Source organism: Hemitrygon akajei, chromosome 16, assembly GCF_048418815.1.
Source record: "Hemitrygon akajei chromosome 16, sHemAka1.3, whole genome shotgun sequence".
In the NCBI taxonomy this organism is placed as follows: domain Eukaryota; kingdom Metazoa; phylum Chordata; class Chondrichthyes; order Myliobatiformes; family Dasyatidae; genus Hemitrygon; species Hemitrygon akajei.
The window spans coordinates 87,702,536-87,729,649 of NC_133139.1; the positions used below are offsets into that span (position 1 = coordinate 87,702,536).

At 44.0% G+C, this 27,114-nt stretch overlaps 1 protein-coding gene across 2 annotated transcripts in view; it reads left to right on the forward strand.

The window, feature by feature from the left end:
- Nucleotides 1–19,470, forward strand: part of LOC140740264 (intercellular adhesion molecule 5-like) — a 31,600-nt gene extending 12,130 nt beyond the window's left edge. For both annotated transcript variants that reach the window (XM_073069384.1, XM_073069385.1), the window contains 4 exons: nt 2,299–2,610; nt 3,968–4,261; nt 5,753–6,034; nt 18,805–19,470. In XM_073069384.1, the coding sequence (XP_072925485.1) occupies nt 2,299–2,610; nt 3,968–4,261; nt 5,753–6,034; nt 18,805–18,935 (1,019 nt within the window). In that variant the 3' untranslated portion in view covers nt 18,936–19,470. The remainder of the gene's footprint in view (nt 1–2,298; nt 2,611–3,967; nt 4,262–5,752; nt 6,035–18,804) is intronic.
- Nucleotides 19,471–27,114: the final 7,644 nt, after the last annotated feature.

The window sequence follows — 27,114 nt, forward strand, 5'->3', positions numbered from 1 at the left end:
GGAGTGCACATAATGGACTGTTTCACCTGGTCCCTCAACACCACTTCTTTGGATGGGAAAGTACAGCAGCATCTCCATTTCTTGAGGAGATTGAGGCAAGCAAGGCTTTCCATTTCCCACCACCCCACCCTGTCTCTGTTGTAAATGCATTTTGTTAATTGTGGTAATATTGCTTTGTGTTGTGTGTGAGTTTACTGTGTGTGTGCTGTGTTGTGCACCTTGCTCTGGAGGGATGTTGGTTTGTTTGGTGGTATATATGTGTATGGTAAAATAACTACTGTATATGCAAGAGGTGATTGATAAGTTTGTGGCCTAAGGTAGAAGGAGTCAATTTTAGAAAACCTAGCACATTCATTTTTCAACATAGTCCCCTCCTACATTTACACACTTAGTCCAGCAGTCGTGGAGCATACATAGCAAAAGGATTTGAGTACAGGAGCAGGGGGGTTCTACTGCAGTTGTACAAGGTCTTGGTGAGACCGCACCTAGAGTATTGTGTGCAGTTTTGGTCCCCTAATCTGAGCAAAGACATTCTTGCCATAGAGGGAGTACAAAGAAGGTTCACCAGATTGATTCCTGGGATGGCAGGACTTTCATATGAAGAAAGACTGGATTGACTAGGCTTATACTCACTAGAATTTAGAAGATTGAGGGGGGATCTTATTGAAACGTATAAAATTCTAAAGGGATTGGACAGGCTAGATGCAGGAAGATTGTTTCCGATGTTGGGGAAGTCCAGAACGAGGGGTCACAGTTTAAGGATAAAGGGGAAGCCTTTTAGGACCAAGATGAGGAAAAACTTCTTCACACAGAGAGTGGTGAATCTGTGGAATTCTCTGCTACAGAAAACAGTTGAGGCCAGTTCATTGGCTATATTTAAGAGGAAGTTAGATATGGCCCTTGTGGCTAAAGGGATCGGGGGTATGGAGAGAAAGCAGGTACAGGGTTCTGAGTTGGATGATCAGCCATGATCATACTGAATGGCGGTGCAGGCTCGAAGGGCCGAATGGCCTACTCCTGCACCTATTTTCTATGTTTCTATACGGATCCCTTCTTTGTAGAAGTCAACGTCTTGGACCTCCAGAAATGGTCTACAGCAGGGGTGATTGATAAGTTTGTGTCCTAATGTAGAAGGAGATGAGTTATTAACTTCAAACTTTCTGCATAATTACTCAAAGGATTGAACTGTACGTGCATGTAACAGAAGCTGTATAACTCAACTCCTTCTACCCCAGGCCACGAACTTGTCAATCACCCCCTGCTGTGGACATTTCCTGGAGGTCCAAGATCCGCATGCTCCACGACAGCTGGACTAAGTGTGTAAATGTAGGAGGGAACTATGTTGAAAAATAAATGTACTAGGTTTTCTAAAATCGACTCCTTCTACCTTAGGGCATGAACTTATCAATCACCCCTCGTACTTGAGCGCCACTTGTTAGGGACATTCATGAAAGTTTGAGACACTTTTAAAGATGGTAGACTTAATATAAGGAGTATTTCAAAGTTCTGAAGTCACCTGAAATGATAGTGAATGGAAAGAAAGGTGGGCAAGTACAAAATGCTGGAGGAACTCAGCAGGACAGGCAGCATCTGTGGAAAAGAGTAAACATTCAACATTTTGGGCTGAGACCCTTCTTCAGGACAGAGGGAAGGAGAGAAGTCAGAATGAGAAGTTGGGTGAGGGAAGAAGGAAGTACAAGGTGGCAGATGATGGGTGAAACTGGGCAGGCAAGGAGATCAGATGAAACAAATATTGTCTGGGTAACCTTCAACGTGATGGCATAACAGTGAATTGCCCCCTCCTCATCTTCACCATTTCCCCTTTCCTGTTTCTCTCTCTCTCTCTCTCACCTCATCTCCCTACCTGCCCATCACCTCCCTGTGGTGCTCCTCCCCCTCCCCTTTCTTCCCTCATCTTCAGTCCTCTCCTGTCAGATTCCACCTTCCCCAGCCCTTTACTATATCCCTTTCTCCAATCAACTTCCTTGCTCTTAACTTCACCCCTCCCCCCCTCCCGGTTTCCCCTATCACTCACTATCTTGTACACCTTTCTCCCCTCCTCCTACCTTCTTGTTCAGACTTCACTCCTTCTTTTACCAAACGTGATGAAGGGTCTCGACTCGAAGCATCGACTGTTTACTCTTTTCCATAGATGCTGCCTGGCCTGCTGAGTTCCTCCAGCATTTTCTGTGTGTTGCTGCAGATTTCCAGCCTCTGCAGATTTTCTTGTGTTTGACACAAGTACAATCTAGATTTGTAATCTGAATGAATTTTGTTAACATGATTCTCCTTTGACAGATCGAAACTTAAGCATTGTTCCACTTCCTGAAGTGCTGGGAGTTAACAAACCATATCAGCTGGAGTGCACTGGCCCGAAGGTCTATCCAAAGAACAGACTCGTACTCACCTGGCTCAGAGGGAGTGAGGTTGTTCAACGTAATTCCACAGAAGACCCAGGTTTTCCGGAAGATGGTCCATTGAAGAATGTCCTGAATTTCATTGCAAGTATTTCTGACGATGGAATGGTGTACACCTGCTTGGCAGAGTTGATCTTGGACTCTTACGCGACCAGACAGATCGCAAATGCCTCTGTGACTCTGCAAATGTATTGTGAGTTCCATTTTGAAATCGATCTGCCCCCCTCACTCCCCACATTTAATTCTTGGAATACATGCATTTCTTAAGTGTTTTATATGCATGGAAAGGTAAAATATATACTATATACTGAGACAAACGTTTGGCTAACTGATGCTAAATAATACCGGATGTACTTGTTCCGACTTACATACAAATCTGACTTAAAGACGGACTCAGGAATGGAACTCGTACATAACCTGGGGACTGCCTGTATCCTAACTTCTCTTAAGTGTTGAAATCAAGCTCAATGCACCACTTGACTGGCAGCTCATTCCACATTCTCACAACCATTTGAATGAAGTAGATTCCCCTCGTGTTCCCCTTAAACTTTTCACCTTTCACCCTTAACCCATCACCTCTGGTTGTAGTCCCACCCAACCTCAGTGCAAAAAGCCTGCTAGCATTTACCCTATCTATACCCCTCATAATTTTGTATCACTCTATGAAATTTCCTCTCAATCTTCTACATTCCAAGAAATAAAGTCCAAACCTATTCATTCTTTCCTCATACCGCAGGTCATGCAGTCCAGGGCAAAATCCTTGTAAATTTTATCTGCACTTTTCCAACCTTATTTACATCTTTCCAATAGGTAGGTGACCAGAACTGCACACAATACTCCAAATTAGGGCTCACCAATGCCTTACGAAACTTCAACATAACATCCCATCTCCTGTATGCAATACTTTGATTTCCAAAAGCTTTCTTTATGACCCTTCTTTAGGGATCAGCCCTTCTCTTGGGCCAGTATGGGTGGAACAAAATAGATTGAAAGACTACAACACGGAATAGGCCCTCCTGGCCCTTTGAATCACGCTCCCCCCCCCCCCCCCCCCCACAATCCACCATTTTAACCCGAGCCTAATCGCTGGACAATTTACAATGACCAGTTAACGCACCAACCAGTACATCTTTGGACTGTGGGAGGAAACCCACAAGGTCACAGGGAAAACGTATAAACTCCTTACAGGTAGCATCGGGAATTGAACATGGATCGCCTGCACTGTAAAGCGTTGTGCTAACCACTACACCACCGTGCCGCCCCAAACTAGCCGCTCGTTGAGATCACACTCTTGATAAGTCAGTGAGAGTTTGCTCCTGTATCACTGCCCACAGGAGGAGCAAAGAGTTAGATCTTTGGGATGCCTGAAGAGCTGGAAGAGTTCAGAGAAAGGGCAAAGTGTGGAAACTGCTGATACTGATGTGGGTTTGATGAACTCCCAGTTGTGTACAGAGGCTTGTAAAGGTTTAGTCAGTTTTGCATCATTCCATCAGTATCTGAAACATGCCAAGGCAAACCAATGTGCAGTGAATTTCTTGTGTGTATTGTAGCTTTTCCAGAGCCTCCAAGGATCCTCAACAGAGACCCTGTAGAAGTAAATCAGGAGACCACATTGACATGTGAGGTCTCAGACATCTATCCTGCCGAGAAGGTGAGATTAAGGTGGTTTCAGGATGGTAAGGAATGGAATTCAGTTGCCAGTAGATCAAATTCCACCACAGTCCAGGCAACAGCTACATGGACACCACGAGAGATCGGTGTGACTGAACTCAACTGCATGGCAGATTTAGAGGACTATCCATCAGTTTCATCAAAGAATGATAGAATCACCATTGACATGTACGGTAAGTATGCTGGATAATCGAGCACTTTGACTTGACAGTTATCTTTCAGAGTTTCCCCCCTGCTCCTAAACAGTTAACAGGCAGCAACACAGAGCAGATTTCTTTTTTGTGTGGGGAGGGGTGGGTGGGTGGGAGGTGGTCAATGTCTTTTCTTTCAACAATATCCACAGTTTTTCTGAATGTCATGGCTATCTGGAGAAGATGAATATGAGAGTTATATTCTGCAAGTACACTTCAACTATAAAATGAACCTTTGAAACCTTGAAGCATATGTAGTTATTTAGCCGTGGGTTTATTAATGGAGCGGGTTCAATGGAGCATGTGACTAAGCCTGGCCATTAATCAGAATCCTGTTCAATACCATTGGCATATGTCATGAAATTTATTGTTTTGCAACAGCAGTACAATGTCATGTAGAATAATGAGAACAAATTATAAATTACAAAAAGATATACATATCTGTATAGTATTGCAAAAGAGAGCAGAAACTCAAATACTGAGGTAGTGTTCATCCATTCAGAAATCTGTGTACCAGGATAAGATCCTGTTGCAGAAGCAGCGACCGGCAATTGAATTTGTCAGAGATAGAAACTGAACGTGGGGTCAAAGTCTGCCAGCAAACGGATCCTTAGATAGAAAGGAGACAGAAGTTTGCAGCAAAGTTAAATCAGAATCAGGTTTATTATTATTGACATGTGTTGTGAAATTTGTTGATTTGTGGCAGCAATTAGATGTGTGTGCGTGTGCGTGTGCGTGTGCGTGTGTGTGTGTGTGTGTGTGTGTGTGTGTGTGTGTGTGTGTGTGTGTGTGGGCGTGCGTGTGTGTGTGTGTGTGTGTGTGTGTGGGCGTGCGTGTGTGTGTGTGTGTGTGTACCAAACTACTTCAGACCCAAGGAATTAATTCTGTGGATTATTTACCATTGCTTTGAAGCAAAGTGCCATCTGAAATGACTGAGAAACCACTGACTGGTTACTAGCCAAGCCAACCCTCTTGTGGTGGTGAATGACAGCTTTACCAGGATTGCTCAGACTTAAAGACATTGTAGATAAATCTGTGTGTATGTGTGTGTGTTTACATCTGTGTATGTGTGTATGTTTACGTGTGTCTATATGTGTGTGTTTACGTCTGTGTATGTGTGTATGTTTACGTGTGTGTATATGTGTGTATGTTTACGTGTGTATATGTGTGTGTATGTTTACGTGTGTATATGAGTGTGTGCTGCAAAGTTCCACTCAGCAGGATGCACTGAAGCAATGTGTCATTTGCTTTGATGAGATTGGGTCAGGAGTGAATGACGCTGGGGACTGTGGGAGGGGATTTTGATAATTCCGGCAGCACCTTCTTTAGCCACTGGACACACAGTGAGGTAGGTGGGTGCTGTACCACAGACAGACTTCAACAGAGTCGCATTTGCTACCTCAGTCTAGTGGCGCAGAAGGGCTGCAGAACTCACTTTGAGAAAGTTTCTAACGATGTTTTCTGTTGTTACAGTTTTCTCCAACCCTGAATTCCACATCCCGAACACCACTGAGGGTATTCCAGTGAATATTACCTGCAGTGTGTTTAACATCTCAGGGGAACTTCAACTCAGACTGAAGAAGGGAAGTGAGATATTAGTGAGCAGGTCAGCCAGTACTGGGCTGACTATCTACCACACTGAGAATCCACAAGCAGAGCTGAATGGACAGCAGTTCACCTGCGAGGCCGAGCTGACATTTGACCATCACTCTAGCACCATTGTTAAAGGACAGTCCACCGCTCTCACTGTCCAGAGTAAGTGATCTGATTATTGACACTAAAGGCTGTTGAGTTATTTATTTCAAATGCAGATGAATGAACAACCAGCTCTCCTCTCACTCCATGCAGAACTCCTCAAACTATGGGAGAGTCCTGCAGTCTTCCCCCTTCCTTTCCGGTGCTGAAGAAGGGTCTCGGCCTGAAATGTCATTTCCATAGATGCTGCCTGACCTGCTGAGTCCCTCCAGCATTGTGTGTGTGTTGCTTTGGGAGTGTTTGACTGGATCAATCATCTCCCCTATTTTGATGTATCAGTACTGTGGAGACTCATGGAGCCATTGTACGTTAGTGTCCTGTTGTACAATCAGGAACAGTATTCTCTGTCCACACACAGCACGGTCCCAATGCTGACATGACTGTTTGTGGGATGGAGGATAGGGTGAATGGCAGAGTGAAGACTTTAAGGTGTGCAAGGTCACTTTTTGTTACATAGAGAGTGGTAGCTTCCTGGAATGTGCTCACAGAAGCAGATATGATTTAACTTTTAATAATATTTAGACAGGCAGTGAATAGAGGGACACAGACCTTGTGCAGGCTGTCAGTATGGTATCATGGTCAGTGTGCACAAGATGGGCTGAAGGGCTGTACTGAGTTATATTTCATTTTTATTTTGTACTGTGTTATATTTATTTTTATCTATTGAGATATAGCACAGAATAGGCCGTTCTGGCCCTTTGAGCCGCTCGGCTGCATCATCTCCTGATTTAACCCTAGCCTAATCATGAGACAGTTTACAACGACCAATTAACCTCCCAACCGGTACGTCTTTGGACTGTGGGAGGAAACCAGGGCACCCAGAGGAAACCCATGCGGTGACAGGGAGAATGTACAGACTCCTTACAGACTGTAGCAGGAATTGATCCCTGTTCGCCTGTACTGTAGAGCGTTGTGCTAACCGTTCTGTCCTGTGTTAAATTAGCTCAGGGTCATTAGAAGGAAATATTAAAGGAATTTATACAATTTGGGTTAATATGACAAATAATAAGGGAACACATCCGACATCAGTGTTGGGATGGGAATCTGGGGTTTGGATGGACAAGGTATGATTTCGGAGAATCAGTAGGGCTCTGAGTAGCAAATCTTGTCTGACAAATCGGTTAGAGTTTTTTGAAGAGGGGACCATGAGGATGATGGTCAGGAGGGACAGGGCAGAGATGGTTAACTGGATTCACAAATGGTTTGCCAGTGGGAGGCAGAGGGGAATGGTGGAAACCTGTTTCTTGGGCTGAAGGCCTGTGATTAATGATATCCCGCAGAGACTGCTACTGGCAGCTTTGTTGTTCGTTATTTTCAAGTCAAGTCAAGTCAACTTTTATTGTCATTTCGACCATAACTGCTGGTACAGTGCATAGTAAAAATGTGATAACGTTTTTCAGCACCATGGTTTACATGACACAGTACAAAAACTAGACTGAACTACGTGATAATAAAAAAAACCAGAAAGCTATACTAGACTACAGACCTACACTAGACTGCATAAAGTGCACAAAACAGTGCAGGTATTACAATAAATAATAAACAGGACAGTAGGGCAAGGTGTCAGTCCAGGCTTTGGGTATTGAGGAGTATGATAGCTTGGGGGAAGAAACTATTACATAGTCTGGTCGTGAGAGCCCGAATGCTTTGGAGCCTTTTCCCAGACGGCAGGAGGGAGAAGAGTTTGTATGAGGAGTGCGTGGGGTCCTTCATAATGCTGTTTCCTTTTCCGATGCAGCGTGTAGTGTAAACATCCGTGATGGCGGGAAGAGAGACCCCGATGATCTTCTCAGCTGACCTCACTATTTATGCAAGTAGAAACTATTTGGGTGTGAATGTACCAGGCCTGAGTTTGCAGATGGTACCAATGATATTGTAGGCAGTAAATACAGTTATCAGTAACTACAGTGGCATCCTGGTTATCGAAGTGCGGGCCGAGGGCTGGTCAATGGTGTTCAATCCTGATCCGTTTGAGGGTGGGACTCACACAGTGAATGGAACCACCCTGGTGAGTGTAGTGGAACAAGTATTGAACAGGCAGGGACTGCCAAAGAGTCACCTTCATAGACACAGATACGTAGTCATATGTGTGTAATTGGGTGGTGCTAGTTCATAGACCCCAAATGGCCTGTAACCGTACTATATCTCTAAATAAAATAAAAATTATATCCTTGAATCGTTACAATGAGGCCACTCAGCCCATCAAGACCTTCCCTGCTCTTTTCAAATTAATCCATTTAGCCCCATTGCCATTGCACCCTACGTTCCCTCGAGCCCATCCTTCAGCCCGATTGATTCCATTCCCCTCACCCTTCAGGAAGAGAGTTCCACATCAGAAACACTCCACATGAACGAGTTCCGCTCAGCTCCCCACGGTTGCCTGGGACTCTGACTCGAAGGACTTTGAACCATCCACTGACAGGGTCACCTGATCACTATTTGTTCCGTCTAAACCCAAACCAAGTGAAATCTTCTTCAGTTCAATTCAAGTTTAATTGTCATTCGACCATAGATGAATACAGGCAAAGGAGAGAGCGTTAATAATGGGGTCAAGGTGCTAAAACATATTACAGACAGTCACACACAAGAACACATTCACGGAATAAGAGAGTCCAGGTTTGCTTCCTGCACCCCCACCCGGAAACACCACGACTTGATGCCCAGTTCTTGCACGTTCAAATCAATAAACCCATATAGATCATCAGTAAGTTACAACGACACAGATTATGCACGTATATAGTCCAGACCCCCAGTCACTGTGATCATCTCTCGACTGGCCCCGATGCCCAATGTCTGCTAGGCGATACCGTAGCTTAGAGGCCCAGTCCTCACAAATACAGGAATATAATGAATAGTAATAAAGACACAAGCAGACAAATCTAAATGCATATAGTCCAGACCCCTCGGTTCAAATGGATTCTTCAATCAACCACTACAGCGCTATGCTGCCCCCGGTAGAGCACGACGGCTCAGACGCCTCACCCCCAGTGGCTGAAAAGCAAGTGAACCCGCGGCTTGAGTCCCAAGTCTATTCAGTGCCCCCTCTGCCTCCTAGTGCCCTCTCTGAACCCCCTCCCATGCCCCCGTCTGACCCTTCCTCATGGGACCCCTCTCTGCCCCCCTCCTGTGCTCCTCTCTGCCTCCCAATGCCCTCTCTGTCCCTTCCTGAGATCCCAGTTTAAACCCCCAGACTCCCTTCTGCGCCCCTCTCTGCCTCCCCGTACACTTTATGACACCCCTCTTGCGACCTCTGTCCAAAACCCCTCCTGCGACCCCTGTCTATACACCAATCCCGCGACTCCTGTCTGAACCCCCTTCCCCCATTTCCCACGCCCCCTCTCTGCTCCCCATCCTGTTCCCCCTCTGTAACCCCCAACTCCAATGACTCCATTTCCTGATTCCCCCTCCCCCTCACCCTTCCCAATGAAAATGTTGTATATTTTGTTTTGCTGATTCGTTTCTTTGGAGCCAGGCAACACTGACATGGCCAATTTCTGTTACCTGTTTCTGATTTCCCTTACGGCACTGCTAAGCTGTCCTCGTGAACTAATGCCGTCGGTCTGGGGAAGGTGATTGTGCAAAGCGTTTGGTGACTCAGTAACCGGTGAACAACTGGAATAAACAGTATTCCCACATCAGGGAGCAAACACCAAATGATTGTGTTGGCTTTGTTCTGCTCTTTGTGGGTGGAGCATACCGGGACAGCTTTCCACGTTGTGATCCTGTAACTCACTGAAACATTTTGTCTCGAGGTTTCCTGTCACCTGGCCAGCCTGTTAACAAAGGTCAACATAACTCTGTCCTTCGTAGGTTCCCTTTTGAACCCCACGTTCCCCACTTCTGTGACAACTGGTTTTGTAACGTCACAAACTAGAGAGACGCGTCTCATGTTCCTACTCATCTCAGACATGTGCCCTCGTGTTCAAAGTAAATTTACTGTCAGAGTTCATACACGTCACCACATAGAACCCTGAGGTTCATTTGCCTCTGGGCATCCTCAGCAAATCCACAGAATAATCACTAGAACAGGATCAATGAGAGATCAGAAGGCAATAAACTGCAAATACAAATTGAAATAAATAGCAATAAATAACCAGAACATGAGATGACCAAGTTCAAGTTCAAAGTACATTTATTAACAAAGAATGTATAAATTATACAACCTCGAGATTGGTTTGTTCACAGGCAGCCACACAGCAAGAAATCCGAAAGAGCCCAATTAAAGAAAATAAAAATAAAAGTCCAGCACCTAACGTGCAAGAGAAAGGGGGAGAGGGGGGACACAATAGAAGCAAGCAACAACATTTCCAACCAAATTGAGTCCTTAGACACGAACCCTGGAGTAGGCTGGAGTGAGCCCAAAGCCTCGCTTATCAGAAACATAATGAGATAAACAGTCCTTAAAGTGAGATCACTGGTTGTGGGAACATCTCAATGGATGGGCAAATGAGTTTAGTTATCCCCTTGGTAGGTATTCCTCAACTCTGGGGGGAGGAGATTGAGTACATTTACCCAGCCTATGCCCCTTATGATTTTATACACCTTTATAAGATCAGTCTCACACACTCCAGATAATACAGTCTGAGCCTGTCCGACATGTCCCTGTGACCCAGCTCAACAGGACTTTTCAAGGAGTAAACGAAGAGGTGGGGAAGCACTGGGACAATTCAGAAACAAAAACACAATGTTGGCAACACACAAGTCGGGCCAAGTTAACACTTCAGATCTCTAACTCTTCGTCAGGCACTTTTGGGGATCTCAGGTTGGCTAATGCTGGATGTTCCAGAGAGTATGGAGTGGGGAGAGGGGAGAGGTTTGGGGAATAAGAGATCCTGAATCCAGTCCGAGATGGGTTCTGATACCTGCCCAAAACTTCTAGAAGGTGGTATCTGATTTCTAAATGACATTGAACCCATGAACACCACCTCACAACTTTTTATTCTGCACTACTTATTTTAATTTGACTATTTAATAGACACATATTTATACTTGGTGTAATTCAGCTTTCTTTATATTTAACGAATCGTCATTGAGCTATACTGGTGATATTAAATCTGATTCTGATCTGTAACTTGTCATCTTTCCTTTCTGTTGCTATTTCCAAGGTGGAGTATTGGAATTATACAATTTCCACCAATATTGAAATAACAATGCTCATTGTCTCTCCTTTGAGGATCTCAGGGAAGGATTGGGCTCAGTGCAGGGAGGGTTAAAAGAGTTGAGGCTCAATATTAAAATGCATGATGCACTGCCACCCTGTGGAATTGCTATGAACTGCAGGCTTCCTCAGCTCTCAAAAGCAGGATGTTCAACAGGCATTCATAGTGTAACGCACATCTTTCACTGTTCTAAATGCGAATCCCTGCCAACTACAGGCATGAAGCTTACTGCTGTTAACCCCTGACAGAGTTTAGCAAATTACTCAGTAGATGACAAAGAGACACAATGGTGTCAAGGAAACAACCTCTCCCTCAATGTCACAAAAACAAAGAAGCCAATCGCAAACTACAAAAGGAATGGAGACCAGCTAATGCCTATAGACATCAATGGATCTGGGGTCGAGAGGGTGAAGAGCTTTAAGTTCCTCCACATAAACAGCACAGAGGATCTCACATGGTCTGTGTACACCGGCTATGTGGTGAGAAAGACACAAAAGCACCTCCTTCAGCTCAGATGGTCGAAGAAATTTGGTGTGGACACCCAAATCGTACAAACTTTCAATAGGGATACAACTGAGAGAATCCTGACTCTCTGCATCACTACCTGGTTTAAGCTGAGAGGGGGGAGATGCAATAGTAACCTGAGGGGCAACTTTTTCACTGAGTGGGTATATGGAATGGCTACCAGACAAAAAAGATTCAAAGGTTCATTTATTATCACAGTATGTACGCAGTATATAACTGTGAGATTCATCTTCTCCGGATAGCCAGGAAGCAAAGAAAAATATGGAAGCTGTTCAAGCCAATCCCCCACAGAAACAAATTTATAAATCATCGCAAATTTCAATGGCAATGGCAATGAGCAACAAATCTTCTGTCTTTGTGGAATAGACCATAAGACATAGGAGCATATTAAGTTGCTTTATTCCCTGCTTGTACAATATCATCACAGAGTCAGATCAAAAACAGAAACAAAATATGCCCAGGGCACAAGGGTGAATTCTGTTCCTCTTCAGATTGGCAGCTCTGCAAAATGGACCTTCAGTTTAATGTCTGAGTTAAAGGACAGCACTGGGCCAGTGTAGGACCTCCTCAGAACCCCACTGTAAAGTCAGCCTAAATGAGGGGAAGAAAGAGAGGGGGAAAATAGGACAGGAGGGTGGAGAATCTCTAAACCCATCGGAATCCTTTGGACAGATGTGGGATGTTTAATGTGAGGGGGCTTTTCAGTCGCTGAAGGAGCTGCTGATCCAGAAGCCAGTGCGGGCTTTTGCGGACCCACGATTGCCATATGTACTGCACGCAGGTGCCAGCCGAGAGGGTTTAGGGGGCGTCCTGTATCAGGATCAGGGCACCGGGTTGAGGCCTGTGGCATTTGTGATCTGAAGTTTGTCGCTCTCCGAGAGAAACTATCTCACGCACATTGGAATTCCTGGCGTTGAGATGGGCAGTGGTGGATAAGCTGAGAGACTATCCCTATGGAGCCAAGTTTGAGGTGCGGATGGACAACAACCCCCAGACCGACCTCGCCGTTGCCAGCTGGTTCTGCCCAAGAAGTATTGGAGGATTGCATTGAAGTTACTACATGATGATTCTGGACATTTGGGGGTGGAAAAGACCTATGGATTGTTCAGAGCCCGGTTTTTCTGGCCCCGAATGAAGTCAGAGGTTGAAGAATACTGCAAGTCGTGCATTCGCTGCATACGGTGGAAGACACTGCCTACGCGGGCAGCTCCTTTGTCCCACTTGCAGAGTGCAGGGCCCCTGGACCTGGTGTGTTTAGATTTCCTGTCCATAGAACCCGATGCCTGCAACACGGCGAATGTCTTGGTCATCATGGACCACTACACCAGATATGCTCCTCATCTGCAATCTAAAAGGACATCCCTCTATTCCGTGGCTGTGTCCTTTGGCCGTGGACTCTGCCACTCTCCTCTCCAAATTCCACCCTATTGAGGCCTATCAACACTTGATAGGTGTCAATGAGATTCCCCTCATTCTTTTGAATTCCAGTGTACAGAGACCCAGAGCTGTCAAACGCTCGTCATATGACAAGCCTTTCAATGCGTGAATCATTTCCATGAACCTCCTTTGAACCTTCTCCAGTTTCAGTACATCCTTTCTTGGATAAGGGACCTAAAATACTCCAAGTGAGGCCTCACCAGTGCTTCATAAAATCTTAAAGGTAAGGCTTAAAAGGGATTAAAAGTAACATTAGCAAATTTGCAGATGACACAAAGCTGGGTGACAGTGTGAAATATGAGGAGGATGTTAGGAGAATGCAGGGTGACTTGAACAGGTTGGGTGAGTGGGCAGATGCATGGCAGATGCAGTTTAATATGGATAAATGTGAGGTTATTCACTTTGGTGGCAAGAACAGGAAGGCAGATTACTATCTGAATGGTGTCAAGTTAGGAAAAGGGGAAGTACAACGAGATCTAGGTGTCCTTGTTCATCAGTCACTGAAAGTAAGCCTGCAGGTACAGCAGGCAGTGAAGAAAGCTAATGGCATGTTGGCCTTCATAACAAGGAGAGTTGAGTATAGGAGCAAAGAGGTCTTTCTCTCTACTCATGTCCTCTTGTTTGAATCTTCCCTACTCTCAATGGAAAAAGCCTATCCATGTCAACTTGATCTATCCCATTCATAATTTTAAATCCCTCTATCAAGTCCCCCCTCAACCTTCTACGCTCCAAAGAATAAAGACCTAATTTGTTCAGTCTTTCCCTGTAACTTAGGCGCTGAAACCCAGGTAACATTCTAGTAAATCTTCTCTGTACTCTCTCTTTTTTGTTGACAACTTTCCTATAATTCAGTGACCAGAACTGTACACGATGCTCCAAATTCGGCCTCACCAATGCCTTGTACAATTTTAACATTACATCCCAACTCCTATACTCAATGCTCTGATTTATAAAGGCCAACAGACCAAAAGCTTTCTTCACCACCCTACCACCCTATCCACATGAGATTCCACCTTCAGGGAACTATGCACCATTATTCCTAGATCACTCTGTTCTACATTCTTCAATGCCCTACCATTTACCATGTATGTCCATTTTGGATTATTCCTACCAAAATGTAGCACCTCACACTTATCAGCATTAAACTCCATCAGCCATCATTCAGCCCACTCTTCTAACTGGCCTAAATCTCTCTGCAAACTTTGAAAACCTACTTCATTATCCACAATGCCACCTATCTTAGTATCATCTGCATACTTACTAATCCAATTTACCACCCCATCATCCAGATCATTAATGTATATGACAAACAACATTGAATCCAGTACAGATCCCTGAGGCACACCACTAGTCACCAGCCTCCAACCTGACAAACAGTTATCCACCACTACTCTCTGGTATCTCCCATCCAGCCACTGTTGAATCCATTTTACTACTTCAATATTGATACCCAACAATTGAACCTTCCTAACTAACCTTCCGTATGGAACCTTGTCAAAGGCCTTACGGAAGTCCATATAGACAATATCCACTGCTTTACCCTCATCAACTTTCCTCGTAACCTCTCCAAAAAATTCAATAAGATTTGTCAAACATGACCTTCCACGCCCAAATCCATGCTGACTGTTCCTAATCAGACCCTGTCTATCCAGATAAATATATATACCATCTCTAAGAATACTTTCCATTAATTTACCCACCATTGATGTCAAACTGACAGGCCTACAGTTGCTAGGTTTACTGTTAGAACCCTTTTTAAACAATGGAACCACATGAGCAATACGCCAATCCTCCAGCACCATCCCCATTTCTAATGACATTTGAAATATTCCTGTCAGAGCCCCTGCTATTTCTACACTAACTTCCCTCAAAGTCCTAGGGAATATCCTGTCAGGGTCCAGAGATTTATCCACTTTTATATTCCTTAAAAGCGCCAGTACTTCCTCCTCTTTAATTTTTATAGTTTCTATAACTTCCCTACTTGTTTCCCTTACCTTACCCAATTCAATATCCTTCTCCTTAGTGAATACCAAAGAAAAGAAATTGTTCAAAATCTCCCCCATCTCTTTCGGCTACACACGTAGCTGTCCAAACCGACAAAGAGAAAAGAACAGGCACGGCCTGGTCCTGCTGGGGCGTAAACAGGGAATGGCTGGATGATCGATCTTCTCCGCATCAGTCTGTATGGAGGCTCATCGGGTCCTCCCCCACTTACTTCAGCAAAAAAAAATCAGCACCCTCCACCCACCAAGCAAGCAATGGCAAAGCCCCCAGGGCAGACCTTCATCTGCAGTACAACAAAAGCTAATCATTCACCCGACAATGCGACATCCCATAGGCATTCTCCCCCTAACGAAGGGACAGAAAGGTGTCTCACAGTGTGAGTGGAGACTATTTCAGACACTCGAGCACAGAAAACCTGACTGTCTCTCCACAGTGTCATGGCATGGAAACAGGCCATTCAGCCCATCTGCTGATGACAACCTAGATTCCCATCTAAGCTTGTCCCATTTGCTTGTGCTTAATCTATCCCTTTACTCCAGTTGTTCACAACCTGGTGTCCACAGACCCCTGGTTAATGATAAGGCTGTATGTATTCCTACCCATTCTGCTGCTGGTGTTTTGGGCAGCAATGAAGGTCCTCTATCTCTGGCAATGTTCAGGGCTTCCTACGTCATGTCAGTAGCTTCTCTTGGTTTTCACTACTGTCAGTCTTGCAATTCCTGGCTGGAGACTCAGGAATACTGTCACATTCAGATGTAGAAGGATTCTCCTTTGCTGTTTCCGTAGCAATTTAGTTTTTACCAGTCAGGGTTGTTAGCCCGGAACTGTATCCCAAACTGGTGGACGACTGTTAGTCCATCCTCAAACTTTTGACCAGTTTGTCATGAGTGACCTCACCAAGAGCCAAAGCATAAAGCCCTGACTCCAGCCAACAGAGCTCTCCAGATCATTGAGGCACACAAGCCTCAAAATCCAACAATAGGGTTGTGGTCCTCTTGGAGGAATGATCAGGTTCAGTGGCATAAAAAGGTTCGGGACCCCCGCTTTAAACCTCTCTTATCCATGTCCCTGTCCAAGTGCGTTTAAATGTTCTTAATCTGCCTCCTTCAACCACTTCATCTGGTGGCTCATTCATTTATAGATTATCTTCTGGCTGAGGAAGTTACCCCTGAGGTTCCTATGAAATCTCTCCCCTTAACCTTATGTGTGACTTGAAGCTCTTGATTCCCAACCTGGGATAATGGCTGTGCACGTTCACCTATCTCTGCCCTTCCTGAATTTGAATACCTCTATAAGATCACCCCCACATTCTCCTATGCCCCCTTGAATAAAGTCCGAGCCTACTCAATCTGTCCCTCTAACACACTCTTTCAGTTCCAAGGTTGCTGGGAAAAGCTGGACAGTCGGTGTTTCAGTCTTTCTTCAGGACCGAAAGGGAAGGGGGAAGACACCAGACTAAAACTATGGGTGGAGGATAGGGACAGCTAGAAGGTGATAGGTGAAGCTAGGTGGATGGGAAAAATGAAGGACTGGAGAGGGACAAATCCGATAGAAGATGGTGGACCACAGGAGAAATGAAAAGAGGAGGGGATCCAGGGGGAGCTGATAGGCACGTGAGAAGAGGTAACAGCCCTCAGGAGGGAATAGCAAAAGAGGAAAGTGGGAGGGAATTTTTTTGAACTAGAAGGAGAAATCAAGATTTATGCCATCAGGTTGGAGGCTACCCAGGGGGAATACAAGGTGATGTTTCTTCACCCTGAGGGTGGCCTCATCTTGGCACAAAGGAGACCATGGATCAACATGAATCGAAATCAGAATTAAATTGTTTTGGTAGATGGAGCGGAGGTGCTCGACAAAGCTGTCCCCTGATGAACGGTGGATCTCATCAATGTAGAAGAGGCCACATTGGGAGCACTGGACACAATAGACAACCCAGTAGATTCACAGGGGACGTGTTGCCTCACCTGGAAGGACTATCTGGGGCCCTGAACGGACGTGAGGGAGGATGTGAATGGGCAGCTGTAGCACTTTGGCCACTTTCAGGGATACGTGCCAGGAGAAAGTTTAATGAGGAGGGAAAAATGAAGGAATTACTGAGGGAGTGATCTCTGCAGAGAGAGTGAGGAGGTAAAGATATGTTTAGTGGTAGAATCCTTTGAGATGGTGGACATCGATGAGAATGATGTGTTGGATGCAGAGGCTCACGGGGTTGTAGGTAAGGACAAGAGGACCTCGATCACTGTTAAGGTGGTGGGACGATGGAGTGAGCACGGATGGTCGGAAAATGCAGGAGATGTGGGTGAGGGTGGCAACATCTTTCGTACGAAAGGACAAGCAGAAGGGAACACTATTCCAAATGTGGCCCCACTGACATCCTGTACAGCTGCTACCCTCGACGCTCTGACTGAAGAAACCTTTGTCCCCATACCGTCTGCCTGTGACACCACTTTAACAGAACTGAGATCTCTGGATCTCTCTGTTCCACAGCACACCCCAGGACTCTGCCATTCACTGTGAAAAGTCCTACACTGATTTCACTTTCCAAAATGCAACACCTGGCACTGATTGATCGATTGAGTTCCAGCACGGGACAGTCCTTTCCGGCCCTTCGAGCTGCGGCGCCTAGCAACCCCCGATTTAACCCGAGCCCAATCACGGGACAGTTTGCAATGACCAATTAACCTACCAGCTGGTGCGTCTTTGGACTGTGGGAGGAACTCCATGCAATCTCCATAGAGACAGTTGAACCTGGGTCGTTGAACCTGGGTCGCTGGTCCTGTAAAGCTGTGCTAACCACTATCTTACCTTGCCACCATATCAGAATTAAACTCCATTTGCTATTCCTCTGTTTACTTACGTAGCTGATCAAGATTTCTCTGCAATTCCTGATTACCATCTTCACTGTCCATGATGCCAGCTGTGCCTCTTGTCATCTGCAAACTTTCTAAACATGTCCCTGTGTGTTCTCGACCAAATAGCAATGGGCCTCACTCTGAACCCTGGGCACACAGCTCATCACGGGCTTCCAACCCGAGGGAGCACTCTCTGAGGTGCTGCCTTTCAGCCGAGGAATTAAACAGCCTGCTTTTTTTTGCTGGGGGGGGGAGGGGGATCGTTGCTTGCTGCCACTGACGCGCAGGAGGTGGAGCTGGGATGTAGGACTTTGGGGTTCTCACGTTTAACTGTCATTCATTCTTTGGGGCACTTCTCTGTTTTCATGGATGTTTGCGAAGAAAAAGCACTTCAGATAGTATATTGCATGCATTTCTCTGACATTAAATTGGGCCTTTGGACCTTTGAAACTTTGCAAACAAAATGACAAACTCCAAGAAGAGCAGATGCATTCCAGTGGGATCCTGGTCACTGTTTGCTCCTCAATCAGCGTTATTAAAGCAGATTATGGCATTGCCTTGTGTTTGTTTCTGGGACTTGCTGGGTGAAATTTGGCAAGAATGATTGTGATATCAAAATGTTTGTTGTGTAGTATGTGTTTTTTAGAAAATGAGAAAGCATGGGAGATAAACCAGTAAGGTCCATGAAATGTACAAAATTCCAGGATTTTGAAAAGGATCAGTGGTTGTACAATTGATGTATTTGCCTGAGACGGTTAATGATTGTGTAATGGCTTTTGTGCATGTTCCCCAGGTGATCATCAGAAGATGCTGAGGTTGCTGAAAATCTTGTTACCCATCCTAACGTTGTTACTCCTGCTGATAGTCGCCTGGATCCTAATAAACAGGACTCGGAAAAAAGGGCATTGCTGTACAAGGTCATGAATGCAGTACCCCTCAAAAATCAGGAAATCCCTTCTGGGAATGATCAGGAATCTTTTCCTTTAAAAGAAGTGAATTCAGACAAAGTTCTAAACAATAACCACTCACAAACTAATAGACATGATGTTACACCGATCAATTCTGCACAGATAAAACAGTAATTTAATGACTACTGTTACTGAGGGACACTGCTGATTCCAATACTACAGTCTACCAGCAACATATACAATGCTAAATGCAAGGACACTTCATTCCCAAAAGTGTTGAATTCCAGGCTGTTTTGAATCAATTCATCAAAAAGTTGATTTGGATTTCTACAAAGACGGAGTCACCGCCTGAACATGGCCATCGGGGCTACTTCAGCAGTAAGAGCATTTGAGCCCGGCAACTTTCCGTCCCCCTCATGGAAATTACCGTTGGATCACAGACTTGTTCACGTGTTGCAAACATCTACTTCCGTGGTAACTATTTGCATAAATGACACAAATATTGTCTTTATATTCTGTTACAAGTGGATAAAATGTGAGGCAACACCTTTGGCATCATTCTCATACTCTTGTTTAAATAGTCGATATCCGATCGCTTTCTATCCCTGTAATCTCCTCCGGTGACACAACTCCCCGAGGACTTTCTGGCTGTCCATTGCTGATTCATCCCTGCACTAGGGGGAGCTGTGCTTGCAGCTGCCTTCAGTGTTAAACTCTGCAGTTCCCGGCCCCGACCACACGGTGTCTCTCTCTTGTTTTTAAGCATCCCCTGGTGTCCATTGGCATTCTGTCCGAGTGCACTCCTGAAATACAATATAGAGGGCTATGGGTAAGCCTAGTTATGTCTAAGGTTGGGACTTGTTCGGCACATCTTTGTGCTGTAGGTTTTCTATGTTTTTAAATAAATTTGTCTTCTAATCCTACCTGGACCCAATTCCATTGAATATATTTAGTGATGGCGCATCCACAACCTGTGCATGAAGAATTCCGTCAATTTACAGCTGGAGAGAAGAAATTCCTCCCTAATTCAGTCCCGAGTGACCACCCACTCACCCCGAAACTTTGCCTCTCGTTGCACAGACTTCCACTTTCAGAAAGAGTAGCCATCCTGATTCCTGAGATGGGTTCTTCTAACATGTAGGTTGGAGGTACACCACCTGTTTGTCGAGAGGTGCATTTATAATCAACACAAATTAACTTTTTTTCTTTTGTCTGAATCATCCAAATCATTCAGAAAAATATGCAAATAAATGGTTAGTTTCTCCAGAAAGTCTAGCTGTACACAATTCTCAGGGCTAACATTTCTCATTTCACACAGTTGACAAGCAAGGATATATCGTAAGTAAAACAGAAAAATTTAGGAGGAACACAGCAAGTCTGGCAGCACCTCTGGAAATGAATAAACACTGGACGTTTCAGGTTGAGATTCTTCATCAGGACTGGAAAGGAAGGGGGAAGACAACAGCATTAAATGGTAGGGTGAGGGGAAGCAGGATAGCCTGAAAATGAGATGTGAAGGCAGGTGGGAAAGGTAAAGGGCTGGAGAGTGGATCAGAGGAGAAAGGGAAAGAGGAGGAGCAGGTGAGAAGAACTAAGGAGTCAGAGGGGGGAACAGAAGAAGAGGGGGTGGGGGGTGGAGGGAAAATTCCTTTTACCTGAAGGACAAATTGATATCCATTATAAAGAAATATTATAATAAAGAGAGAATCAATTTTATTTGTCATATACAATTAGGAATTTGCTGTGGTGTGTTGGTGTGACAAGCAACTAAAGGCTAATATAAAAATAAAGTTCAAAGTAGAGAGATGGTGTCAAATGTGCATAAATATTGGCATATATTTGTCCAGCCTTCTTAAACACTTGACTACCATTCATGCTCTGCATCTAGAACAAGGTCAGATCTGGGAGGGAGAGTACTTCAAATAGTCTTGCAGCCAGAATAGTTCTGAGTGTCCATTGAAATTGTGGTTACTGCCAGAGGCCTCGTGCTCTGGAACTGGAATTGGAATGAGGGCAGTATCGTATGTAGAGAGATAGTGAAAAGCTTGTCTTGCTGACTGTGCGTACAGATCAATTCACCACACGATGCACTGAGGTAGTACAAGGGAAAACTATATCAGAATGCAGAGTAACGTGTAACAGTGACAGTGGGTGTAGTGCAGGCAGAAAATAAGGTACAAGAGCATAACGAGGCAGGTTGTGAGGTCAAGAGTCTATTGTACTTATAACAGCAGTCCCTGAGCCTGCTGCTCTGTGCTTTCAGACTCTTGTATCTCCGGCCCATACGGAGAGGAGTGAAGAGAGAATGTCCGGGGTGTGAGGGGTCTTTGATGATGCCAGTTGCTTTCTTCAGGGAGGGGGACGTGTAGACAGAGTCTCTGAAAGGGAGGCTGGTTTCCATGCTGAGCTGTGTCCACACTCTCTGCAGTTTCTTGTGTTGACGGGCAGAGCAGTTGTCGTACCAAGCCGAGAGAGGCTGCTTCCCATGATGCATCAATTAAAAATCGGTCAGTGTCAACGGGGACATATCTACTTTGTTTAGCCTCGGGGGAAGTAGAGGCATTGGTGACATTTCCTGGCCATGGGATCTGTGAGGATGGGCAAGGAGAGGCTCATCCACACTGCGAGTAACTTGAAGTTCTCTCCACCACAGTTTGTGCAGACAGGTGTGAGTGCACCGCACCACCCACCACCCCTCAACCCCCACCCAGACCTCCTAAAAGTCAATGAGCAGCTCTTTGGTGTTTCCTGCGCTGGGAAGGGTTGTTGCCTATCTGTCCCTTTCCTGCATACTGACTCAGTTTTTTGTCTATCTGTCTCCTTCCTGTACACTGACTCAGTGAGATACAGCCCGCTACGCAACCTATCAGTCAGGTGTTCCCAACCTTTTTGATGCCATGGACCCCTACCATTAACTGAGGGGTCCGTGAACCCCAGGGTGGGAGCCAGTGGTATGAGTGGAGTTAGAGCAGAATCTGGCAGAGTGTGGAATGTTATATACCAGTGTTAAACAGTGACAAACACATCCCCACCAGTACTGTACCCAGTGTTACACAATTACAGACCATAGCCCATCATTACCGTACCCCAGTATTACACAATTACAGACCCTAGCCCATCATTACCGTACCCCAGTGTTACACAATTACAGACCCTAGCCCATCATTACCGTACCCCAGTGTTACAGAATTAGACCTGTCCCCACCAGTACTGTACCCAGTGTTACACAATTATAAACCTGTCCCCACCAGTACTGTACCCCAATGTGATAAATTAACTCAGATGTCCATTTTATTCCTGTAACTCCTAATTTTTGCTAAATTACTTTTCACATTACATTCTGCCTCAGTTTTGGACTCATCCAGTTCCGTTTCTGAAATCTAAATAATCAGGCTCAGTACTTTTCACTGCCTTGAGCTTTCTGACATTACGTAACTACATTGTGGACTCAATCGAATTGCAAATGCTTTATACTGTATTCTAAACTGTTTCTGTTACAGTATATCAGTACGTGTTTCACTGTCATATTTTTAAGCTTTTGTTGCAGCCGCTGACTGATATTTACTGTGTGTTATATTACATAGACACCCATAAACCATGTCTTGTGCAGACAATATTTCAGCACTGGTATTCATGTTCCTACCGCTCAGCAACATTGTCGATACTGACATAAAATGGTGTTTCTAGTCAACACGTTTGTATAAGTAAATTTTAATAAAGTGAATGTATATTTTGAAAAAATATATTTTGTCAGTGAAGCACGATTAAACATCAATGTGGGTGAGAAGAATCTTTTCACACAGTGCCTGGTGTTGGAAGCAACTGAAGCCATGTCTCACTCCGGTGTGCTCGATCGCACATCAGGCACAATGTCCAACATCCACAGGGTTCTGCAGACGTTTCTCACCGTTTATTTTTGATTTATTGAGATACAGAACGGGACAGGACCTTCTGGCCTTTTCAGCCACATCACCCAGCAACCCCCCCCCCCCACCCCCGATTTAACCCACTGATGGATGGCCCAAGGCCAAAAGACGTGTCATGGTTCCGGTCCTTTTTAGGATTTGTAAGCGACTATAACAGGTTCCTGCCAAACCTGCTCCACCTCTTGAACTCATTCCTATAGATCGAGAAGAAATGGCAATGGACAAAGCAGTGTGAGGTGGCTTTCAAAAAGGTAAGGGAAATGGTGACATCAGATGCTGTACTCACACACTATGATCCCATCCTCATCACCATCGTTAAGTTTTGTAGCTTCAGAACATTAAACTAATTCAAAGAAGTTGCAAGTGTCCGGGAATATGTGTGTAACTTCGCATTTCCCTTAAGCAAAGGACACACTTATCACATGGTAGAGTGATGACAAGTGTGATTGACGTAATTATACACACAACTTGTAATTAATTATTTAATGAACAAGAATCCCTAATTAAACAACATATATACATAATTACTCAAATATCATTGAAATATCACATACACAACAGAAGTTAGTTGAAAACTTTGTTGACAGGAGCACAGCAGGGGTGTGAGGAAACACCAGAGTTTCAACCATGGCTGCAATCTGGAACCTGCAGACAGGAGACAAGGAGCAACACACTGTTGGTGCGGAAGAGCATTGTTGAAACTGTAGAAATACTGTGTGTAAATTGTGAACAAGGACTATTGTGTCAATTGTGCAAGATGTTCAGAAGGGGAGGCTGCATCTTGTGGTCTTTCAGTTTCTGTTTGCTGGTTGGGAGGATCGGGATTTTTAGCCAATAATATGGTGAGACTGTGCTTTATTCCGAGACATGAGCACTGTGACTGAAATAGTTTTCCTGACAAGGAGTGTGATGCTTAGTTTGTTTGTATACAGGCAGATTTGCACTGGGGCTGATAGTAAGTAGTTTTCTGATGGGAAATTCCAAGCTGTAATGTATTTTGGACTTTATTGTGATTGTAGGGACCTCCTCTGCTCTGAACTGCATATATGCACAACTGGACAATGAATGAACTGTTACGTACCCGTGACACGTGACAGTGGTACCCTTGTCACGTGACTGGGGTTGAAGTTATACTGGACATGAGGTAATGGTGGAGTGATGTCATTTTCCCGCCAGTAGAGGTCATGTGACAGGTTTTTTCTACAGGGTATAAAAGGAAGACCCACCCTGTCAGGTGGGGCAGTTCGTGGCTGGATTTGCCAAGATGACTTCATGTTGCTGTGTGATTTAATGTGATGACGCAGTTTAGTTAAAAATGAAGTTTTATATAATGCCTAAAGTTTAAAAGGTCAGAGCCAACGGTTTCTTTGCTAATGGAGAGTGAAGTTTGGAGATCAAGAAGAATCGATTTTCAATGGATTGACTTCGACCTTGTGTGATCCTCATTCGGAAGGATTTCGTTGACTATTCTCGCTGTTGACCCCTGGGATGACCAGAAAGGGTTTGAGAATATTTTGGAAGGAAGGTCAGTCACTTTAAGTTGTTATATTTAATAAGATTCGACGTGGGAGTTCGACGCTGGGAATCGAAGGACATCGACGTGGAAGAGAATTTAAATCGTTTTAAAAAGTCTCTCCTTTTAAAAGTACCGTGAGCTTTTGAACTGTCGGCATATCGTTTTAAAATACTGCTTTCATTCGGCATATCGCTTTGGAGAACTGGTTTTTTCAATACTACTTTAAAGACTGTTTGAGACTGCAAAGCTATTAAGAACTGTTTGATTCAGCTGCCAGCAGCTGAGCTCGGACCATTGTTTGGGTTTGTTTACATTTGAAGGGGGTTTGTTATCAGTGTTTAATAAACGTGTTGTTCGTTATAAAACCCCTTGCCTAACTCATCTATATTATTGTTGCCCGAATACGTAACATAAATATGGGGGTACGTCCGGAATTGAATTGTTTGAGTTTAGTAAGCTTTTTGAATTTTGAATCGGTGTTTTGGTAACGGGGATTGCTCGATTTTTTTTTGTTTGATTGGCTTGTGAGTGGTATTCGGCAACGATGAATATTGATGAGTTTCTGGATTCGCCAGACGCGGACTTGTTAGCGAAGGCGAAAAAGACTGAAGTCTCTGAAATTGCTATTCGGTTGCATCTTAAAGGGATTTTGCCAACTACATCAAAAGCTGTAATACAGAGAAAGATCGCATCACATTTTGTGGCTTCGGGTCATTTTGAAGAATCGATTTTAGAATCGTTTCCAATAAGTAATCTGGAGATGCAGTTGCAAATTGAACAAATGAGGTTGGAACAAAGTAAAGCAGAGTTAGAGAGGTGTAAATTGGAATCTGAGCAGAGGAAAAGGGAATTTGAATATGCAATGGTGAATTTAAGGTCTGAGAATCAGTCTTCTGATTCTAGAAAACCGTTTGTTGCTAGCCAAGAAATTAAATTGGTCCCTCCATTTAGTGAAACAGAAGTGGAGAGATATTTTCAACATTTTGAAACTATTGCTCGGATGTTAGAGTGGCCGAAAGATAAATGGTCAGTGTTATTACAGAGTGTAATCAAAGGAAAGGCAAGACACGTTTACACAGCTTTAACTGCTGTGCAAGCATTAGATTATGATATTGTGAAAGAAAATATTCTCAAATCGTATGAGTTGGTCCCAGAAGAGTATAGGGAAAGATTCAGGAGTTTGAAAAAGTCTGTGGAAAAGACTTATGTGGAATTTGCCTATGATAAAGCTATGTGTTTTGAGAGATGGGTTTCTTCTAAAAATGTAAATGGGGACTATGATACATTGAAGGAGCTGATTTTAATGGAGGAATTTAAAAGAAGCATTCCTGTTGAAGTAAGGACCTACTTAAATGAGAGGGATACTGATAAATTGCAGGACTGTGCTAGATTAGCTGATGAGTATGTTTTAATCCATAAGAATAAATTTTCGCAGGGTAGAATTTTTAAGAGGAAAAATAATATGGAGACTCCAGGTAAATCAGAAATTAAATTAGAGGTTAATGAGAGAGGTAAGGAGGAAGGAAAACCTGTGAAGGAAAGACAGTTTGGTCTTATTTGTAACTATTGTAAGAAGCCTGGCCATGTAATAGCTAACTGTTTCAAATTGAAAAAGAAAGAGAAGGAAGCAGTTCCGGATGCTTGTGTGCAACATACTAAAGCACCTGTAAAGTTACAGGGTTTGGTAAACACAAATGAGGATTTGTTAGAGTCTGACAAAGTTAGAAAGGGATATGATCATTTTATAACTGAAGGGTTTGTATCCTTGAAAGAAGGATCTACTCTGGTGCCAATAAAGATTCTTAGGGATACTGGAGCTTCTCAATCACTGATGTTAGATAGTGTGTTGAAGTTTAATGAAGAGAGTGATACTGGTGAGGTAAATTACATAAGAGGTGTTGGAAGTGATTTTATGCCTGTACGTTTACATGAAGTAAATTTAAAGTCAGGGTTAGTTACAGGATTTGTTAAGGTAGGATTACAGCATAGCTTACCTGTGAAGGGTATTTCTTTATTGTTAGGTAATGACTTGGCAGGTGGACAAGTTTTTCCTGAAGTGCATTTGACAATGGAATCAGAGGAACCAGAGGTGAATTCTAATACAGATTTTTCTTGTGTTGTGACTAGAGCTATGGCTAAAAAGATTGATGTGCAGAATGAGGTTGTTACTCATGACTGTTCAACTCAGGATTCGAGTTTTGAGGGTGTGTCAGAAACTTTCTTACCTTCGTTGTTTGAACAAGATTCTGGGAGTAAGTCTGACTATGAAGATTTATCTTTGTCTCGGAAGGAGATGATAGCAGAGCAGAATAGAGATCCTGAGATTATAAAATTAAGGGAACAAGCTTTACTAGGTAGTGAAATTGAGAAGGTGTCAGTAGGATATTACTTGGAAAAAGGAGTGTTGATGAGGAAGTGGAGGTCGCCTACAATTCCTGCAAGTGAGGAATGGAATGTTGTTTATCAGGTAGTTGTTCCTAAAGTTTATCGGAATGAGATTTTGACTTTAGCTCATGGTGTGCCTTTAGGTGGACATCAAGGGGTAAGGAAAACTGTGGACAAGATTTTAAAACATTTTTACTGGCCTGGTTTAAGAAAAGATGTGGCGATGTTTTGTAAGACGTGCCATACTTGTCAAATTGTGGGTAAACCAAATCAGGTTACACCAGTAGCTCCATTACAACCTATTCCAGCATTCGGTGAACCGTTTTCTAAAGTTATTGTAGATTGTGTTGGTCCATTACCAAAGACAA